At 43.6% G+C, this 22,095-nt stretch overlaps 1 protein-coding gene across 2 annotated transcripts in view; it reads left to right on the top strand.

Moving 5' to 3' along the window:
* HMGN3 (high mobility group nucleosomal binding domain 3) overlaps window positions 1-17,157 on the top strand; it is a 51,052-nt gene extending 33,895 nt beyond the window's left edge. The window contains exons 3-7 of one of the 2 annotated variants that reach the window (XM_084826959.1): window positions 1,778-1,807; window positions 4,883-4,930; window positions 14,646-14,759; window positions 14,876-15,061; window positions 15,319-17,157. In XM_084826959.1, the coding sequence (XP_084683085.1) occupies window positions 1,778-1,807; window positions 4,883-4,930; window positions 14,646-14,759; window positions 14,876-15,007 (324 nt within the window). In that variant the 3' untranslated portion in view covers window positions 15,008-15,061; window positions 15,319-17,157. The remainder of the gene's footprint in view (window positions 1-1,777; window positions 1,808-4,882; window positions 4,931-14,645; window positions 14,760-14,875; window positions 15,062-15,318) is intronic. The other variant, XM_084826960.1, reaches the window with a different exon arrangement.
* The last annotated feature ends 4,938 nt before the right edge of the window (window positions 17,158-22,095 follow it).

Raw genomic sequence — 22,095 nt, 5'->3', positions numbered from 1 at the left:
ACCTCCTCTTGTCTCCCACCAAAAGTACCTTGGTCTTGTCAGGGTTCAGCTTCAGCGTATTCCTCCCCATCCAGCCACTCACCGTCTCCAGACATTTGGACAGGGATTCTACGGCCAACCTTGATGAAGATTTGAACAAGAGGTAGAGCTGCATGTCATCCTTGGCACCACCACAAAATAGCTGCCATGGGAGGCATGGCAAAGGACAAGTAACCTGCCCCAAATATTCAATACAAAGCAGAGGTGGGGTCTTCGGCCCCAATATACTAAACAATGCCTTTGAACCCACAGTTTTTAGCACCAACAAAAACCTATTTCACAGCAATCCCAGCTGCCGCGAGTAAGAAAATGTGTTTGTTTGGTTTTTTTAAGTGGGAGGGGTCGGGAACCTTGGGGGGTGCCAAGAAAGGTGTCCAGGGGCGGATTGGTAGATGTGTACAATATAGTATTATGAGGACAGGCAGGATGTAAATCTTAGACAATGTATTCTCCAACAATATGTCATGTAGCTGCACGCACTTACATACATAATGCCAGTTCAGGAACACACCAGAAGGTTGCACATCTGTTCCTATGGCTGTAGTGCTCTCCCTTTCCTGTTGCTTAACATACGATCAAGATTGTAAATTTTGGCAGTGCTGGGGTGTGGGGCGCTAGCACAGAGTCTCACACCTGCTTATTGTGTGTAAACAGATGATTGGCAATGTCAAGAGTTGTCTCTTAAGTGGTATAACCATACGTGCCCCCTCCCTGGCTGGATGTGAACATCTCCTTCTTATTCACCCATACCCAGCAGTTTTTCAAGCTCCCAGTAGGTCAGTTCCATACCCAGAGCCTTGTTTCCATTTCTGGTTCACTTTGTTAGATCAGAAAACAGTAAACTGATGCTAGTAGCCTTTAAGTTAGAGCTAACTTGTGTCACACGTTGGGCAGCCAGCAAAACTCATCCTGATGTTAAAATCTCTTCAGTCTGTGTGTGTGTATGTGTGTGTGTATAAAACTCCTGCGTCACTTTCCAGTCAATGAGGCTTCAGATTTCCTTTAGGTATCCTAGTTTTGCTTTTCTCAGATCCTCTGTGCAAGTCTACCATCCAGCAGCATCCAGTTATGACTTTTCAAGCTTGTGGGCTGCACTCTCACCATATTCCAGTTTCCAAAAGGAACAATTAAGTAAACCTTAAATGTGGACACATTTCTTTTGACATACATACCAAACTTTGATCATTTACATCAAGACCTCTTTGGATTCTCTTGCAAGGGAATCCAAATGCTGTACCAAGCATGCCTTATTTTTTACAATACATTTCAATTTAGTACAGTACAGATTTGCCAGATGTGTGTTATTTATTGTCCAGTGTTTGGATGTTCACAGAATATGGCGGTTTTATTTTTAGCTTGCTACCAAGGCCACATATGGAATATTACTGGGCTATCGAAACACTGGCTTCTGATTGTTTGTTTATATTGTACTTTTGAGTTCAGTCTGAAACCATTACCACTACTATTTCCACAAGAGATTTCCACAACTATGGAGAAACAAAACAGGAAGATACAATTCCAAAATGTAGCAATCATATGAACTTTCTGCTAGACAAGTACATTGTGTGCATCTAAAACAATAATACCTCAGGATGCAGAGACCTTTGCATTTTGTAATAAATACTTCTGTTGTCTTCCAGGTACATTTTATTTTGTTGGCAAATGACTGACAGATTTTTACCTTGTTTGGATGTGAACTGCTGAAAATCTACAAAGATATTTTCTTTCCCTTTTTTAGCCAACAAGACGATCTGCAAGATTGTCAGCTGTAAGTATTTGAAATTTGTGTTTGTGTAAATATGAAGCCACATTCTTTCTCATTCCAGCCCATACAAGTTGGCACTGGCTGTGCTGTGTGGTGATAGGTATGGCAGTGTTACCTTGACTCACTTTTTAAATCCTTGAAATATAATGCAGATTAGTACAGATCTCTGGCATGATCAGACTACTGTCCTGTGCTCCCCACTTCCCAAAACCATGAGAAATCCAGGGGCAGCTCTGAAGGGTTTAGTTTCCATTGAATCTGAAAGCTCTGGAGATTTATGGCATCTTTATAATATTTGATCTACCCATAAGTATGTAAGCAGAGCATATTGGAAGAAAACAAACACTCCTACAGTGGTATCAACCCTGCTGATCCTGCTTCAGATGTCCAAAGAGCTCCTGATTCAGCCAAACTCCAAGGCCACATCTCTGTATAAACTCTCTGTCTACCTGTAGCCCTATTCAGGTATTATTCGGGGTGTTGAATCTCTATTAGTCTGATGACTGAATTCTATTTCAGAGAAGTTCTCATGGGCTGCATTTCACTGGTCGACAGGACTGAAGGCAAAAGGGGCAGGGCCAAAGGGGCAGGCCAAAAACTCCAGCTTATTATGACTTAAAGCTTTGCTGCCAGTAATTAAGCTTTAGGAGAAACTTTTCAACCCTTTAGAATGGGGAAAAAAACTGCACAAAAGCTGGGAAACCACCAAGTGATCAGGGGGAAGGGAGTAGGAGCAGGGAAGGGAGTGTGGCTATCTGGGGAACCTTGGAGGAACAGATTGGTACTTCAGGTGGGCTAGGTTTGGCTTCTGGGCCTGAGGTTCTGCACCCCTGTTCTAAGTGGTAAAACCCACCATGTATGCTGGGACAGACCACGCCAAGTAGCCCTGCTCCTGACATTATGTCATCCCGTAGCTCCACCTAAAGGCATCCACACATACAGTGCCAACACTTGCAGTGGGGAGGGCTTCACTCATTCAGCTGTATGTGTGGATGCTTCCACACAATCCAGAACCCTGGGGAAGGCTTTTCTCTTCCAAAGCAAACTGTAGAACTTGCTCCAAACTATTTCTCTTCTCCTTTCTCTAACTGGAAAGTGTTGTCTTTCAAAGGCTAGAGAAAGATTTCAGGATACCTGGAAGACATCCCAAGTCATTAAAGAATATTAAAATTCATTTGTTAAAAGTCCCTGGGTTAAATCCAGTGTTATGCTTCTGGAAGTCACTAGTGTAATGGGAGTTCTTCCCTCTCTCCTTCCTCCTGCAGCCCTCTGCACTGCCTGAAAATCTGCCCAAGATGGTTTCCCAGTCTCCAGAGCAGATTTTAAGAGCGCAGTGGGGGTGGTGAATTACCCCCCCCCCCCACCTCCTCGTTCCGCTGACAGAAGCAGTTCTGTCAGTGGAATGACACCACTGGATCCAGCCCTCTGATTACTCATCATCGTTCTGTTCACAGTAATCAAGATGACCAAACTGACATGTGTTGGCTGGCTCTCTTCTCATTTCCTGTACAGGAAAATAAGTGTGTGTGTGTGTGTGTGTAGAAACTGATTTTTGTGAGGTAAAAGTTTAATATGTTCAACCGTTATGTTTTGTTACAAGGACTGAAGGTGACGGGTTTTAACAGTACAAGAGAAAAAAACATATGTCATTTACTTGAGGCTTTTGCTAGAGGAGAGAGATGTTGTAAACGTGGTGTGTTGGTGGAGTGGCAGTTACTATTTCTGTTACCATTAAGAGGACGATGTGAATCTAGGTTCTGGCTTACAAATGAAAAGGTTGGATTGAAATTGGTACCATCTGATTCGAAGACAGCTAAACATTCTAAAGATGTCTGTTGGTCCTGAGTTTGCCCAGAGGCGGTGTGATAGAATGTTGGCAATGGCAACGCTGATTGGCTGGAAGGTTCTGACATGAGCAAATATAAGGACCTGTTAAAAGGCATCTGAAAGACTTTGTCTGGGAGGAGTTGGTCCAAGAGTGTCACCAGGGAAGAGTGGCAATGGAATAGTGTCTTATTGAGTGTTTTCAGGAGAGGCTGAGAGCCTGAAGAAGGCAGCCGCAGCAGGTGGACCTGGAAGCCAAGCTAGAAGCAGGCAAGGCAGGATCAGAAAAAGGCCAGCAAGAGGAAGACTCCAGAAGGCAGCCTTGGGGGATAGGTGAGGCCTGGCAAAAGCTGATGGTGGACGTCTGAAGACAGAGCAAACAGCTAGACCAAATTGAAGACTTCAAGGGAAGTTTAGTAAATTGCAAATAAGGTCCCAGGTGGTAGTCAAACCTTACTAAAAGGAAGACAAGATATCAAGCCCTCATTGCCAGGCTTGTGTGCTAACTGGGGTGGAACTTGATAGGGGAATTGGCTTAGGTTTGGTTAGGGTTAGGAACTGTAGCTACTACAACCTGATTGATGGTAACAGTAACAACATAGAAGTCTTGTTTTAAAGTAACAGTAACCATAAGTTAATACGATGTCTTGTTTTATTCCTTTTTAATAAAACACTCTGTAGCTTTGTTTACTATACCTGCACCTCTGATCTATTTGGCTCATGCCTAATGACCAGCTACCTTAGGCAAAAAGAGTATGTTAAATAAGGGGGTGTAGCTTTATGGTGGTAGTGGAAGTGAATGATGTTAGTAGTGATAGGATATCCCAGTGAAAGGATGTTTTGCTAGTGTGTGTGCGCGCGCATGTGTGTGTGTCTGTGTGAGAGAGAGAGAGAGAGAGAGATGCTACCACTTCAGAAGATAACTGAAAAGAGTTTATTTTCAGTTAAAGAAGATGACTGAAAAGAGGTGTGAGTGTGTGTGTGTGAGAGAGAGAGAGACAGACAGACATGTAACCACTTCAGAGCATGGCTGAAAAGAGTTTCTTGAAATCAGTCTATAAAATGCAGAGAAACAGGCTTTCTGACATTTTGATGAGAAATAGAAGGTAACTTTGACTAAGGATGGAAGCTTATCTAAACCATCTCTGGCTTCTTTGGTGTCACGTGCTAAGAAATGGGAAAAGAGGAAAGATTAATAGGTGACGCTTGTTAGTAACTGTGCTAACTGTTGGACTGTCTGAAAATATTTCCTAGAAACCAGCTCCACCAAAACCTGAGCCTAAGCCAAGGAAAACTACTAAGGTAAAAATTTCAAGTTCCTTTTCTAAGTCAAGTTCCTTTACCATGCCTGTTGCATACTTCCATATGTCACTAGACGAGCCTGCTCACTCCACTCAACGTGAACTTAATAGAGGCTCTTAATCATTATTTGTGGAAAAATAATTACATCCTAAAGTAATTAAAATACATTTAAGGATAACACAAGACAAGGCAACAGCTGTGGGCCAGTTCTCTGGAACTTTTGCTACAGGAACTGGTTGCAGGATTGAAGGTTGAGGTTGTTGTCACATAATGCATTGCTATCAGCATCAACAATATTAACATTCACAGGTGAAAACACAGTATATGATTATGGGAAGGGGAGTGCTAAATCTATTTCTTCTACTTTACAAAATTATATGTTTAAAGTCTATGGATTATATGTTGGCCATGTGCATGTATGCATGAACATGTATCTGGAAAATGAATTGGCCATAGTTTTTACATTGCATTTTAAATATCATACAGTTCTTTTATTACTGGTGTAAATGTACCACATTTTAAATTCCATTTTTTTTTCACAAGAGCCAAAAAACATCTACTTCTCACAGGATGCAAAAATCAAATGCAGGCTCAGGAGATTATTTTTCCAAAGTAACTTTCATCAGATTTAGATCCCATAAACAGGAGTTTCATAGCCTGCTGTATAGGCAAAATAGCTCCAAGAAAAATGAAATACTGTACCTAACCTTCCCTGTGAGTATATGGAGCTGTAGAGGTCTCCCCTTTTGGGCATCAACTGCCCTCTGGAGAAGCAGAAAGGCTGAGCTGATGCCTGCTTTCTAAATGCCCCAAAGAGGTGGGAGCAGCACATGTAGCCTCTGATGCTGGGTGTGCTGGAGTAGGCCTGGAGAGACCAAATTGAAATCCCCATTCAGCCATGAAACTCCCTGGCTGACCTTGGACCAGACACTGGGTTGAGATCCATCATTTCACTAGGATAACAGGATACCACTTGCGGAATGGGACTTCTGTGCCCTCTCCTCCCCGCTGCAGCCCCCGCCCCCCAATCTGCTCTGGAGCGTTGAAGGACTCTCCGGAGCAGATTTGGAGAGTGCGCAAACGGACTACAATGAGGAGGAGAGGACATAGAAGTCTCATTCTGTGAGTGGTACCCCTCTGCTAGCGGAATGACAGATCTGGATCCAACCCACTATCTTTTAACCTACCCTACCCTACAGGGTTCTTGTGAGTATAAAATAGGGGGAGGAAAGTGTACTCTGCCTTATGCTCCTGGCAGGTTATTAAATGAAATAGGTACAGTTGTGGCAGGGTAGTTTGTTTTGGGCATGGCTATGGCAGGGTAAGTTGTTCGGAGATAATATAGCAATTAAAACATGAAAATTAATGAAGAGCATATTTTATTAAACCATTTTAAGGGCTGCACTATAGAGTCCAGAGCTCCTCACGCTTAGTTGGAGCACTAACCCACACACTGGATTAGAGAGGAATAGAACAGGGCATTCCCCGCCCTCCCGCTCTCCCACGCCACACATACACACACATGCCTAATCCATGCATAAGGAAGCATTTTTAGAACAAAACACCAACAGATATTCCTGAACTCATTTTTTCCCAAATCAGGTAGAGATTATGGGGAAATAAAGATGCACTTAGACCCACAAATTGAACATGAATCAATGAGGTCCTCCAACACAGGGCATCAGTTCTCAGCTGGTTAGAGCTGACAGTCAACCTCGTAAGAATGCTCCTGCCAGTGAAAGAAGGGGAAGTGATCTTAGACTATTCTTCCCCCGCCCCTGCAACTCCCAGCACTACCTCCCCACTGTCCCAGAGGGCCCAACACTCGTGAGCAGATTTGGGCATAGGAGATTGCAGAGGGAAGGAGAATCAGTGAAGATTGCCCCTTCTCCATTCTACCAGCAGAATTCCGCCCCGGATCAGAAGCCTCCTGCAGACAGAAGGAGCCCTCCCATCTACAGGAGGCAGATTTTGCATCCAACCCATTGTCAGCGGGGCCAGCCCAAGGTAGAAATAGGCTACATGCAAGGACCGGTACCTCTATGAATTTCAGCTTGTATCACATATTCCATGGTCTTTCCTGCCAATCCCATATGTGGGCATTTTCTCATTTATTAGCTACCTCTAGCCATGCTTCAATAATCAGATTAGGCAACTATATTTTCAGTGCACAAGATTAAAATACCACACAGTATTTTGTTTTCTTCTAGAGAAGTGCTTAAAAAGGAAGCATGAGTGACTTGGGGCTCTCTTCCCTGCCACCGGGACCTTGTGCAAAAGGGGGAGAAACATGTTTCCATGATGCAGGTACCAAACCTCCATCTTTCCCCTGTTGCACGAGACCTGGAAGTGGGGAGAAAGGAAGGAAATGCACAGGTCACTATGGAGTGCCTTCCATATTTTAGTTTTAATGGTGGAGCATGGTACAGTTTACACTTCAGGTAGAAATTTGCTAACAGTGCAACATTTGCAGGAGATTTCATTTGGGCATCTGCTGGCCAAAAAGTATCATGATTGAGTATAAGGTCTTAGGGCAGTACTCAGTTGTGCCACTGAGCCTGTCCTCATTCCATTGCTCCCGCGAGAGACAGGGCCACTGCAGTGGGAAGCTAGCGCTTCCTAAAGCAACCCTGAAATGAGCCAAAATGCTAGTTTCCAGAAGGGAGTGCGCGCCTTCTGTGAGCTCCGCTGACCTGCCCCATTCTTCTTTGTGATGTTCGGGAACTCACATGTATAGACTCTGTGCTTGCGCAGAACAGTCCTTCAGAACCTTGTAGAGTTGAGCAGAGCTCTTAGGCGAGAGCTCTGCCCACCCTCCTTCGTGCATACTCCTGGCAGGGCTCCTGTTTCCCTCTCAGTTGCTTTTCATCTGCTGTAGTGATAGCAGCTCTTGGAATTTCCTCCATGTTCACATTTTTTTCTTGATTTCAGTTCTTCCCATTGGGAACTGCTGGACAGAGTTTCTTCTACTCCTTCATCATCTAACTTCATTCTTGGTTTTGTTTTTCTCTCCCCTCCCCTGTGTGTGTGTGTGTGTGTGTGTGTGTGGTCTCCAAGGTCTTCTTAAAGATGTGTACCCACTGTGGTTGGAAATTACTACAAACTGACAGGCAGTCCCTGTGCCTCCTTTGTTTAGGTGCGGTACGTTGGGTAGATTCCTGCGTTTACTGTCAGGCCTTCATTAAACAGGCCAGATGAGACAGAACGACTTGTCTCCAAATCCTGTTATGGGAGCAGACCCTAAAGGCCACAGTGGAGGCACAGAACCGACCACTTCATACTGTCTTGTCATGAGTCTGCACCGAACCTGTGTCAGTGATCACCCAACTGCTCATTCTGGCCTTCCTCCCAAAGGAAGGGACTCTGGCGCAACCATCCTCACTCTCAGACAATCCAGCTCTGCGCATGGAACCGGTGTCGGCCTTGCCTCAGGGTTCACTGTTGACATTGGCACCCCGACCTGACCCCAAAACCTTGAGGCTGATACGATCCAGCTGGCAAAGTCCCACACTAAGCGCCATTAGCCAAGCAAGAGTTGGAGCTGAAAAACAAGAGGCTCATAGGCTTGAATCCAATGATGACTCCGTAGCCTCACCATGTCATTCAACAGCCTCTCATCCACATCAAGCTCTACCACCTCCTCTGAGGTCGCCTACTCCTACCTTGGAAAAACTGCAACCACCCCCAGATGATGTCCAGTACATCGGATCACTATCTGAAGGTGAGATCAAGGGAAGGTCCCCACCAAGAGCCACTTGTCAGTCTGCTTCCTGACACCCGTGTCCTTCACCCTGCACAGACACCTCTCTCTTCCCCGATATCTTTGATACTAATAGGTCTCCCTAGCATTGCCAGCCTCCCTGGGAAGTTTCCTTCACTGCTGCCTGACTTTCCATGGGATGATTGATACTGCTTTTACTGCACTTGAGCCCCTCCACCATGATGGCACCACCACCCTCATGATGGGACCCAGACTATATGGGGAGGGATGTTGCCTGCCACTCCTCCTGATACCATCACTCTCTTCACACCGTAGGAATTCTACTGGCAACACCAGGGATATACTAAGCACCCGTCAGAATCAACTTCAAGCAGGGCATCCAGATCTGGTACTGGTCACAGAGGCTATGACCAGTACCAGAGGCTGTGAGCCTAGAGTCAGGGCCAGAAATATCAGAACAAGGATAACTGTTTTGGCAGTTGGCCTCTGTACACCACCATATCAAAGTTGAAAGGAAACACACCCAGATGGGAGCGAAGTCAGGACTTTCAGCTGTAATTCAAGGGGTTTGACAGAAGTGGGGCACTAACCATTCAAGAAGTACAGCCCACTGGCTTTACACCGCGCCCATCGTTGGTGGCTCATAAGTAATGGAACGAATGGCTGACAAGCAGCTGCATGGCCAGGTGTGGCCTGTTTCCTAGGTACCCCATGACCAATCAAGCCTGGAGGTGGTTCTGAGTGTTAAATTTGCATTTGGTAGCTGTTCATTGGAACCCCCAACATGAGGTCCAAAGAGGTGTCCATGTGAGTGAAGGAGGCCATCATTAGGCTGAGGAAACAACATAAACCCATCAGAGAGATAGCAAAAATATTGGGAGTGGCCAAGATAACAGTTTGGAACATCCTGAAAAAGAAGGAATTTACTGGCAAGCTCCGCATAAGCAAAAGGCCTGGAGGACCACGGAAGACAGCTAAAGTGGATGACTGCAGAATTCTGCTCATGGTGAAGAGGAACCCTTTCACAACATCTAGCCAGGTCAAGAACGCTCTTGCGGAGGTAGGCATGTCATTGTTAACATCTACAGTCAAGAGACGGCTTTATGAACATAAATACAGAGGCTTCACAATACGGTGCAAACCACTGGTAACGCTCAAGAACCGAAAGGCCAGATTAGCCTTTGCCAGCAAGCACCTTAAAAAGCCTGCCCAGTTCTGGAATAAGATTCTTTGGACTGATGAAACCAAGATTAACTTGTACCAGAATGATGGGAAGAGAAAAGTATGGAGAAGGAAAGGAAAGGAACAGCTCATGATCCAAAGCATACCACAGCATCTGTCAAACATGGTGGAGGCAGTGTTATGGCATGGGCATGTATGGCTGCCAATGGAGCTGGGTCACTGGTGTTTATTGATGACCTGACTGCTGATAAAAGCAGCAGGATAAATTCTGAAGTGCATAGGGCTATACTTTCTGCTCAGATTCAGCCGAATGCTGCCAAACTGATAGGATGCTGCTTCATATTGCAGATGGATAATGACCCAAAACATACAGCAAAAGCTACCCCAGAGTTTCTCAAGGCAAAGCAGTGGGATGTTCTTCAATGGCCAAGTCAGTCACCTGATCTCAACCCAATAGAGCATGCTTCTCACTTACTGAAGACAAGACTGAAGGCAGAAAGACCCACAAACAAACAGCAGCTGAAGGCAGCTGCAGTAAAGGCCTGGCAAAGCATCTTGAGGGAGGAAACTCAGCATTTGGTCATGTCCATGGGTTCCAGACTTCAGGCAGTCATTGACTGCAAAGGATTTTCATCCAGGTATTAAAGGCGACCCTTAAGTTTGAAATGATGTTGGTTTGTTCCATTACTTATGAGCCACCAACGATGGGGGTGTGTGTATGCCACTGGCTGTCCTTCCTGAATGGTTAGTGCCCCACTTTTGTCACACCCCTTGAATTACAGCTGAAAGTCCTGACTTCGCTCCCATCTGGGTGTGTTTCCTTTCAACTTCAATGTGGTGGTGTACAGAGGCCAACTGCCAAAACAGTTATCCTTGTTCTGATATTTCTGGCCCTGACTGTATGTACACCAGTTGCTGGGAAACATGGATGGGAGGGTGCTGTTGTGCTCGTATCCTGCATGTGGGTTTCTGGTTGACAGCTGGTTGGCCACTGTGTGAACAAAATGCTGGACTAGATGGACCCTTGGTCTGATCCAGCATGGCTCTTCTTATGGTCTTATGTTCCTATCACAGCATAGAACCTTGTTACAACCCAGATGAGCATTCCACAATAAATATCTCCAGTGCTCAAGGGGAAAGCATCCCAACCAATCAGAATGGCATCTTTGACTCGCACAGACCCCCACCTCTTTTCCAACTATCTCAGTCTAGTCCTGTCAAAGTGGCAATCCATCACCACAGATGTGTGAGTGCTCTCAATCATCTGAGGCGAGTACACCATCAAGTTCGCAGACTTGTCCCACAGGAATTTTCTGCACCACTTGCCCCAGCTCCAAGCTCGTGGAGAAATCGCTACACTCTTGGACAAGTGAGCAGTAGAAAGGATCACCTTTTGCCAAAAGCTTACCAGCTTCTTTTCCTGATATTTCATCATAACCAAAAAAGATGGAGGTCTACGCTCCATACTTGACATATAGGGTGTCACTTGCTGTATCAGACCGTGGAAATTCCAGATGACTACTCTTTTGTACTTCCTCTACTTTGCCTCTACTTGGAGACTGGTTTGTCACAGTAGATTTCCATGACACCTATTTCCATATCACTGTCAGCTCCAAATTTCATCATTTTGTCCACTTTGCCCTGGGCAACAGATATTTCCAATTCAAAGTCCTCCTGTTTGGTCTCACTACTGTGCCAACAGTCTTTACAGAATACATAGTCGTAGTGGTGGTGTAACTCCCAACTGTAGGGAATAGTAATTTTTCCATATATAGATGACTGGCTCTTCATCGATCCCTCATTCAGCCTCCTCTAGGCAAATGTCAAGGCTGCCTTAGATCATAAGAACATAAGAAGAGCCATGCTGGATCAGACCAAGGGACTATCTAGTCTAGCATTCTTTTCACACAGTGGCCAACCAGTTGTCACTGGGAAACCCACAAGCAGGACATGAGTGCAACAGCATCCTCCTGCCCATGTTCCCTAGTAACTGGTTTACATAGTTGTACATGGCCTATGCATAGAGCCATCGGGGCTAGTACCCATTTATATCCTTCTCCTCCAGGAATTTGTCTAACCCCCTTTAAGGCCATCCAAATTGGAGGCCTTTTGAGATATTTTGAACTCAGTGGGCCTCCAGGTCAGTCTGGACAAATCTTGCCTCATCCCATCCCCAATCTGTTCATTCATAGGGGCTCTTCCACACAGGCTTGTACCTACTACCAGCCGATAGGGTGGATATGGTAAGATTCTTGGCATGCAATATTAAGTCCCATTCCTGTTCTTGAGCAGATGCCATCCAATGCCTCCTAGACCTCATGGCTGCAACCACAGCCGTGACCTCTCTCACTGCCTTCACATGAGGCCACTACCATCGTGGTTCCTCGGAGACTTTGACCAGAACAGGATTCCTCAACACAGCTCTTGGACCTTCCTTTCCAAATCTGAAACTCTCTGGACTTGTGAACTGTCCCATCAAATCTCTTGATTGGACTTGGTTTCCAACACCCCCACCCCTCTGTAACCATGACCACAGACTCTCTCTGGCTGGAGGGTCCACTGCCCATTGGTTCCCCTGTGAGCAAGATATGCATATCAACCATCTCGAACTTCTTGCAGTTTTGAAGGCCTTTCGGGCTTTCAGGTCGAGCCTTACTGGGTGTACAGTTCAAATTGTTACAGGCAAACATTACTGTGGTTTTCTGCATCAACAAATGAGGTACAAAGTCCCTCTTCCTTCTTCTTCTCACACTGAACTTCTGGGACTCCATAGTCAGTCATATAAGTCCAGTCACTATTCACCTTGCCAGCACCATGAACACAATTGCAGACTTGCTCAGATGGCTTTGAACCCCCACAAGTGGGAACTGCCTGCAGTCATTGCACCGACCCTGTTCAATATGTGGGGAACTTCCTCAGTAGACCAATTCACCATGAAGGAAAATGCAAAGTGCAGGACGTTCTACAGCAGGGTGGGCTGACACCCAGACACCCTTGGCGATGCTTTTCTCCATGACTGGGGAGACACTCTTGAGTTATGCCTTTGCCCCCCTCCCGCTAATCACTTGAGTCGTGAACAAGATTGAGGATGACAACACTTGCTGCATCCATCCTGATAACTCTCTGGTAGCCACACCAACCATGGTTTGCAAGCTTGCACCTTCTCTCCAACCACACCTACCTCCACCTTCCATGACTCCTTGATGTCCTCACAGTGGATTGGGGACGGGTCAGGCACCCAGACCTGGAAACCCTTCACCTAACAGTGTAGCGGGTACAGACCTGCATAAGTTCTCTAAGGAGGTCATGCATGACCACTTCCCTAAAACAATCCACTTGGGTGGCCTACAAAGCTAAGTGGAAAGCCTTTTCGGCATCCGTCACCTCTGCAATCTCGCCTTGATGCTTGACTTCCTTCTCTCTCTTAAAGTGAAAGACCTTGCAATTTCATTGTTCTGGGTGTGCCAAGCAGTGCTCTCGGTGAATCATACCAAGGTTGATGGCTTCTCACTCTGCTCCCATCCAGATGTTAAGCACTTTCTCAAGGGCCTCACCAGTGTCTACCCATTAAAGGCTCCACCTGTTCTATCATGGAGCCTTTCTATGGCTCTTTCATAGCGCTAAGCCAACCCCTTTTTGCTTATGACCATAGCAGACTTTCTCCTCCTCACCATGAAGGAGGCTTTTCTTTCCGCCATTACTTCAATACCTAGAACAGGAGAGGTTTGCACTCTACACCAAGACCAACCTTATTTGACTTTCCATAGGGATAAGGTCATCCTGTGACTGGACTTTTCCTTCCTTCGAAAGGTGGTGTCACAGTTTCATTTATCTCAGGATATTGTGCTACCAATATTTCTCCCCTGATCTGCCTCTCCGTTGGAAGCGAAGCTTCACTCTGTCAATGTTAGAAGGCTCAACTCCATGCCAAACCACCCCTCACTTGTTTGCATGCCATTCTGGCCCAAGGAAGGGACTCCCTGTATCTACTCAGCCCTTTACCAAGTGTTGTCATATCTACTGTACACCTCACCTACTAACTCTCTCACTTCCCAGCTCCTGAGCACTTCTGCAGCCACTCAGAGCTGTGGCCTTGTCTGCTGCTTTCCTCATGGGCATCCCACTCCTTCAGCTCTGTAGTGTTGCAACTTGGACTCAACCATCAGCTTTCATCAAGCACTACTGCCTGGATGCCAGAGTTCGTGTGAATGCAGCCTTTGGCAGGGTGGTCCTCTCCTCAGTCTTCACATGACATCTCCCTCCTTTCAGTGAGGGTTTGTTTATTAGTCATATGTGTGAGTCACGGAGACCATGAAGGAGGAGGACACGTTGCTTACCTGTAACTGTAGTTCTTCGAATGGTCATCTATGAACACACACAACCCATGCTCCTTTCCACCTGATGTCTCATGCTTTATTTCTTCCTCTGCTACCGCGGACCAGGAACTCACCAGGAGGCGGGAGCAAAAGGAGGGTGGGCAGGGCTCCTGCCTAAAAGCTCTGCTCAGCAATAGAAGCTTCCAAAGGATTGCTCTGAGCAGGTACAGATCTCATATGTGTTAGATGACCGCAGCCTGTCCTTCTGGAAACAAGCATTTCCGCTAATTTCCAGTTGCTTTAGGAATGGCTGGCTTTCTGTTGCACTAGTGATGGGTCCCCCTAGCACTCAGGCACTATTGGATACTGCCTTCAGTTGTTACTTTTGACTAGTTTTCTGCATGTAACATTGGTTTTCTGTGAAGATATATAGCTATGGGGAAGCTTTCTGTGCTTTATAATAAATAAATCTTCTTGCATTTGATCCTATTATCAGAAGGAACCTGGAACAAAGGCTAACAAAGGTGCTAAGGGGAAGAAGGATGAAAAGCAGGAAGCTGCAAAGGAAGGTACTACACCATCTGAAAATGGTGAAACTAAAGCTGAAGAGGTACTTTATGCACAGAACTCCTGCTGATTCAGTCAGTGTGTTTTGTAATTCGATTTTTGAGCCATTGAAAGCATGTTCATAATATTTCTTTTTATTGCCCCATGATGTTATTACAGATTCGCATCTCTCGCTCAACTGTTAGTGTTTCAACATCCAGAGGTGCCCCACCCAGCACACTGTCAGTAAAAGGGCAGATTGAAACAGTGAAAGTTAAGGGTACGATAGAGCATTCTGCATGTGTGCAGTGAATAGAAACAGATAGTAGTGTGGTGCTTTTCATTGTGAACAATGGAAGCTAGCAGGTAAGGCTTCTATGGCTTTTGCAAATCAGGAACCAATACATTTCAGAGTGTTTATACCTGTCCTTTCTATATGATTATAGTGTTGAAATAGCTGGAAATTGGGCTGTTACAAACATTTGCAGCAAAAGGAAAGATTGCTAGTGTTGGAAGTTGTTTTTTCTTTAAATTCTGAGGTGGTGGTGGTTGTGTTGCTTTTTTAAAAGACAAGACAGATTGTGCTGAACTGCCATAACATTTTTTTTTCTTTACCTTTACAGGCACGGAGAACTGAATCAGTAGATGACAAGTGCGTGTGAACTGACATGAACATTTGAGGATGATTTTATGTACCTCTGGACAACTTTTCAAAGATATTTTTATTAAGTATTTTGTAAATGCTAATTTTTTAGGACTTACAATCAGTTGACAAACTGTATATGAACATTTCCTCCTTCCATACCCAGGCTTCTAGAAGTTCCCAATGTTGCCAAGTTAAAAAAACAAAAAGTATCAACTTAACATTGGAAAAAGTGTTTGTAAGATTGGGCAAGCATTCCACATACTCGCTTTTCAGAAGTGTACGTCTCGTGCATATGGTGATGTTTTTACTGTGGGTGTTTGGATTTTTCTTGCAGCTTTTTCTAGAGCAATAATCCGTGGTGCTTTTGTATTTAAAGTTTTTGCGATTTTAATGAAACATGTATAGATATGGCCACCTGCTGATTATTTTGGGTTCTTTTCATTTGTTGAAATAAACAGTATTTGCTGCTAGCAAATATAATTTCCAGTATTTTCTCTAAATCTGAGATATGCCTTATAAATACTTAGCTCCTGTTAGGATGATATTAAGCACATTTGTTTAGAATGTATCCCCCAGTGATTTCAGGATCAGGATCCAAGCTCGTGGAAGTCAGTGGGACTTATACCATAATCCTAAACACACTTACTTGGCATCAGGATGCATTGTTTAGGGCCAGAGAATTTAAATACAGGTATTCCAAATAAGTGGTTTGTAGGTCAAAGCCAAAGTGCTTTATGGTCCCTTAAGGAGCATTCATGATACATGCAGGTCTATGATAAATAATATATTTAAAGTTCACTTATATTTTGACAGATCTTGAACAATTTGTGATCCATGGAACCATAATTAGCCCACCAGCCGTGCATTGTGGCCTGCCAGGTATTTCAGAACTCCTGCACCTGCCTTTGCAGCCTTGCACACAAGGCGTGCATGCAAAACCAGAACTTTTATTGAGCCCTGGTGGGCTACCATACATGGCTGGGCATTACATTTTAGACAAGAGATCTACAATTGTCCACGGTCTTCATTTTTCAGCATTGTTTTATGCCACTTCAATTTAAATACGCTTTATGTACTGCAACAGCACAGAGCAAGAATATTTAATTTATCGCTTGAGAGATGCAGAACAGCTTTGATTTCATGCACCTTCTCTTAACCATCCCCCAGTCCATGTGAACACCTCAGTTTATAAAACTGTAATTTCTGTCTGCTCCAACTTTAATCTACATATGATAATTTCACCTGCGTTATTAGAGGAACGGTGGTTAATGTATCAAATTGGAGGTTAAACAACACTGTGTGTGGCACCTGCTAGAGATGATGTGGATGAAGTGCACTTTAAGAAGTCTGTGGTTGTAATGATGGTGTTAAATTAGCTGAACAATTTCCAGTACCCATGTTAGCTCTGCTTCAGCCTATTATAAGCACCTAGTCATTTTCCCCTCTCTATTTTTCTCCTGTTTGAATATTTCTCCTTTTGAAAATTTTTATTGTTTGTGGTGAGGGAAGGAAAAATATTTGTCTTTTGGTAAAATTTATTTTTATCGCTGCACTGGTGGCCATAACGCCTGGGGACATACGCATGATTCAGTCAATAAATGAAGTAATTATCACCTAACCTTAGTGTCTTTATTTAGGATTTGGCAAAAATTGTACCACTTGCGGTAGCCTGTTACTTTGACAAATCTCATTCCATTTCAACAGCTTATCTGTTCAGCCCCATGCTATATACCCATTGCAGGAGTGAAGGAAAATGATAAAAACTAAAAAGGGCATATCTTAAGTTGATGTGTAAAATAAATAAGTTGCCATACATAAAAAGCTTGAAGTCATGTTTATATGCAAATGTATTATGTTTTCATTAGTCCTCATCAGATCACAAAGACACAGGGCATTGGATAGGGCCTTTTTTAAACAAAACCCAGCTGATTCCCGCCTAAGCACACACAATTGCCCTATGATTTGCTTCCTACAGTGAAGCCCTATTGACTTTGTTATTTAGCTCCCATCACCACAGTTTGAATTTCTAACACACGCACACTAATGAATTTCTTTGCAACATCCCTTTGATGCAGGAAGGTATTATTATCTTCCATCTTACGGATAGGTAATTAAGACACAAGAGATTTATTGCCCAATCCTTAAAGCTGTTCTACTAATGAAAAATAGAGTGAATGGAGCTTCCATTGACTGAGAGCTTGGAAGAGAAGGTGGTTCATGTCTTGGACAAATTAAGAATTGAATAGAGAGCTTTCAAGTCATAGCACTTGAACCTTTTCATGTCTCTCTGCTTGTGGAATTCTCTCAAGGTCTAATTTTCTTTAAATCTACATTTATGAACATTCTATTGTTTATCAAGCTGTAATTTATGTAGATAGTATTTCGCAAGGGATACAAATGCACTCTCAATAGGCTAGATGGAACTGAAAAGTCACTACATTGGGTCATCAATTTTTTTTCATTTAATTTACATACTGCTGACAAATTCTGCTCTAGGCAGGCACAATTTGTAGGCAAAAATCTATAATCCTGGGTTATTTCTTGAGCAAGTTCATTGCATTTCATGAATAGAATGCTTCAGCTGTGAAACGCAAACTCAAAAGTGCCTGGTGCCTCAAGGGTTTATTATATTTGAAATAAAATGTACACCCTACTTATTATCATTCCTCCCCTGGAACTAGCAGCTTGCATTTAAGAGACAGGATGGGCTGGCAAAGAATACGAGATAGGAGGGACTCTGTGGATGCATACGCACTTTTCTGCAAAATTCTGCAGTCCCCATTTATATTGTATATTTTATAACGATCTCTTATCTAGATCAACATCACAGTAGCCCTCTTCACACCATTAAAATTGTGTGTGGAACAGCAGAGTCGCGCTAGCAAATCCTGCCCCCTCCAGTGCTTCATCATCCCCTTGTTTGCAGCCCTCTACCAGTTGAATGGAGAACATCTGGAGTAAGGACCCTTTACTGTGGCTCCCTGCATGATTTAGAAGCCTGGAAAGTCAGGGTTCTATATCATGCAGGGAGTCTACATGAGTAGGCTACATGAGAGAAGGCTCCTCGCTACAGAAGTTGGCCTTCCGACTTGCACAGGGATCAGGCCAGTGCATTCCCCTCCCCTCTTCCTCACACGTTGATTCTACATAGAAGTAGAACATCTGAATATGGCTAAATTGGCTACTCCTTTCTCAGGCCAATCACAGCATTAAACTAGAAGTGCAAGCTTAGAATACTTATTTATTGACTGGGCGTATATACAGCATTTCTGCCAAAGCAGTTGAAATTTAAAATGATGGGTCACATTCCAACAGCCTGATACAAAGGAATTGTGAGGGAAGAAGCAAATAACGAGTACATAATGACCAAGTACAATAGTTACTGCAGAACCCAGTTCTGGGAAGGGAAGAGCCAAATGGCAGTTGGTCATATCGGAGCAGAGGGAGGGAGCCTCACCTCTCCCTCTAGTGGTTAGAATGTTACCCTTGTGGCTAGATGGACAGTTAAATTTGACCGTTGAAGGGAGGGCAGTTGATACCTCAGTTTTTATAAGAACAGAACAAGAAAAACAAAACATGAGAAAGAAGTAGAAAACTATAGTGTACGATTAAAGACAAAGGTGAAGAAAAGAAAGAAACATTAATGGGCACTGAAGGCACTTGGTGAGGCAGCTAATGGAAAGCATTGGCCTATGAAGAAAATGGGAAAGCTATGGTCAACAACAAACCCACTCAGAAGTCAGTGAGTACCATCACACTAGACGCCCCAAATACAGCTAACAGAAACAGATGTTTGCTCCAGTAGGAAAAAAAAAGCTTGCATTCTATAGGCATAGTTTCTGGCAGTTACTGGAAATGTCCTTTCCCCCAAAATCTGAACAGGCAGCAGAACTCCCAAGTGTCCAATATTCCATCCTAGGTGTGGCTTGGCTTGCTCTGTAGTAGAACATTGAGTACTTCTGGGGGTAAACTTCCTTTCCAAAGTTGTCCCATCTTCACGCTTTTCTACATGTGAAGAAAACTTAAGGTGCTACATATGTACCATAGCCACTTGAGGGTACACAGAGAACTGCATTTTAGGGAGAGGCCATTTTCAGATTTTTCTAGAAGTTGGGCCATATTTCAGAGTACTGGGTCATTGTGAAGAACCCTAACAATTTAATACTTCCATCAGCCAGCCAATGAGGCCCAAGCATTTTTATAATTATGTATTCAAATTTGGAAACAAAGTGGACATACATAATCAATTTGTATTAGTTGTATGAATATAGCCTTTGCTTGTCTATCCTCCATAAGCAGAACAAAGCCTCTTCCTATGAAGAGGTTTGGTTTAACTCTTAAAATACATCTCATTGTATGAAACGATTCTTGTATGATTCTGCATTTCTTCATTGCTATATGCTGATGACTTGAGGTTCAGGATAAAGACAAATACAACATTAAACATTGCTTATTAATACACTCTCTTTCATCAAAGAGCTTTATCAATAGATTAATTTATGGTTTGACAATCCAGGAAGAAAAATGGTACTGGAAATGGCTAAGTAATTGTGAAAGGAATTACTCATTAAATTGTGGGAAAGACAGATTTGCCTCTGTAAATTAGAAAAGGGTTGTCCTTTCAGTACCCTAAAATTCAAGGAACTTGGTAGTGCTGGACATTACATTTTACTACTTTGAAGAAGCCAACATCTTCTGTCTCTTTTTAGAGCTCCACATGATAGTCTCCATGTGGATGCAGCTTTAAACAACAACACTGCATGTTTCCATGCCAGGAAACATTGCCTATTATTTGGCAATGACTGTACTGTTGATCAGTTGCTCATGACACACACATCTGTCTTCTAGCAAAAGCCATGGATGTCAAGAGTCACATCTCAGCAGAAAACAAATACATCCAGACATTCTGGAGTTACAGCATCTTCTCCACCTTTTCCTGAAAAAAAGATTTTGCTTCTTGATTAGGTAAAAGTAATATAAGAAGTAGCTCTTGGTATGTGTGGAATCTGGCTAATGAACATAAGAAGAGCCATGCTGGATCAGACCTAGGGTCCATCTCCTCCAGCATTCTGTTCTCACAGTTGCCAACTAGCTGTTGACCAGGAACCCACAAGCAGGACAACAGCACACTCCCACCCATGTTCCCCAGCAACTGGTGTACATAGGTTCACTGCCTCTGGTTCTGGAGGAAGCACGAGACTAGTAGCCATTTATAGCCTTTTCCTCCAGGAATTTGTCTAACCCTCCTTTAAAGCCATCCAAATTGGTGGCCATCACTACATCCTGTGGTAGTGAATATGTGCTGTGTGAAGAAGTACTTCCTTTTATCTGTCCTGAATCTCCCACCAATCAGCTTCATAGGATGACAAAAGAAAAATATCTCCCTAACCACATTCTCCACACCATGCATACTTTCGTGGACCTCTATCATGTCTCCCCTTACCTTCCTTTTTTTTCAAGCTAAACAATCCCAGCAGTTGTAACCTTCTCTCATAGGGGAGATGCTCCAGCCCCTTGATAATTTTAGTTGCCCTTTTCTGCACTTTTTCCAGTTCTACAATATCTTTTTTTTAGGTACAGTGACCAGAAGTGTACACAGTATTCCAAGTGTGATCACACCATAGATTTGTATAAGGGCAGTATGATATTGGCAGTTTTATTCTCAATTCCTTTTCTAATTATGCCTAACATGGAGTTTGCCCTTTTTTTTTTTTTTACAGCAGCCGCACAGTGGGTTGACATCTTTATTGAGCTGTCCATCACAACCCCAAAATCTCCTTCTTGGTTGGTCACCGCTAGCTCAGATTTATTTATTTATTTATCACATTTATATCCCGCCTTTTTTCCTCCTTAAGGAACCCAAGGTGGCTCCTCCTCTCCATTTTATCCTCACAACAACAACCCTGTGACTGGCCCAAAGTCACCCAGTGAGCTTCCATGGCTGAGTGGGGACTAGAACCCAGATCTCCCGACTCCCAGTCCAGTACTCTAGCCACTACACCACACTGGCTCTCCCAGATCCCACTAGGTTATATTTGAAGTTGGGATTTTTTTGCCTCAGCATGCATCACTTTACACCTGCTTTCATTGAACTGCATTTGCCATTGAGATGCCCATTCTCCCAGTTTGGAGAGATCTTTTTGAAGCTCTTCACAATCCCTTTTTGTTCTAACCACCCTAAATAATTTGGTGTCATAGGCAAACTTGGCCACTTCACTGCTCACTCCTAATTCCATATCATCTATGACTAAAGTGAAAAGCATTGGTCCTAATACAGATCTTTATGGGACCCCACTGTTTACTTCCTACGCTATATTCATTTAAAGGATTTATATACTGTCCTTCAGCAATACTTCCAAGGCAGTTTACAAAAATAAGATAAAATATAAAAGTCAAAACATGACTTACATGCTCATTGCACCACAAAGATAGTGCTGTTGGCATCAGGTTAACTTCTCTTGAGAAAACAGAAATATAAATGGAGCATCACAACCAAGACCCTCTAGTCCCCAACCTCCATACTTTGGATACCAGGGGGCATTGGGAGGGAGCCTCCGAAGATTTCCTCAGTACATAAGCAATTTGGTATGGGACCAAATGTTCTTTCAGGCAACTGATTCCCAAGCCAGAATGGGGTTTAAAGTAAACACCAACACTCTGAATTGCACACTGAAATGGACTGGTAGCCAAAGCTGGTAAAGTTCTCAAATTACTGGCATATGCTATACAATAATATAATTATCAAAATCCTTTC

Source organism: Heloderma suspectum, chromosome 1 (assembly GCF_057233095.1).
Source record: "Heloderma suspectum isolate Gila_16-S chromosome 1, 16-S_ref, whole genome shotgun sequence".
Taxonomy (NCBI): Eukaryota; Metazoa; Chordata; class Lepidosauria; order Squamata; family Helodermatidae; genus Heloderma; species Heloderma suspectum.
Note: the sequence above shows the minus strand (reverse complement) of the source record. Positions and strands in the feature narration are given on the sequence as shown.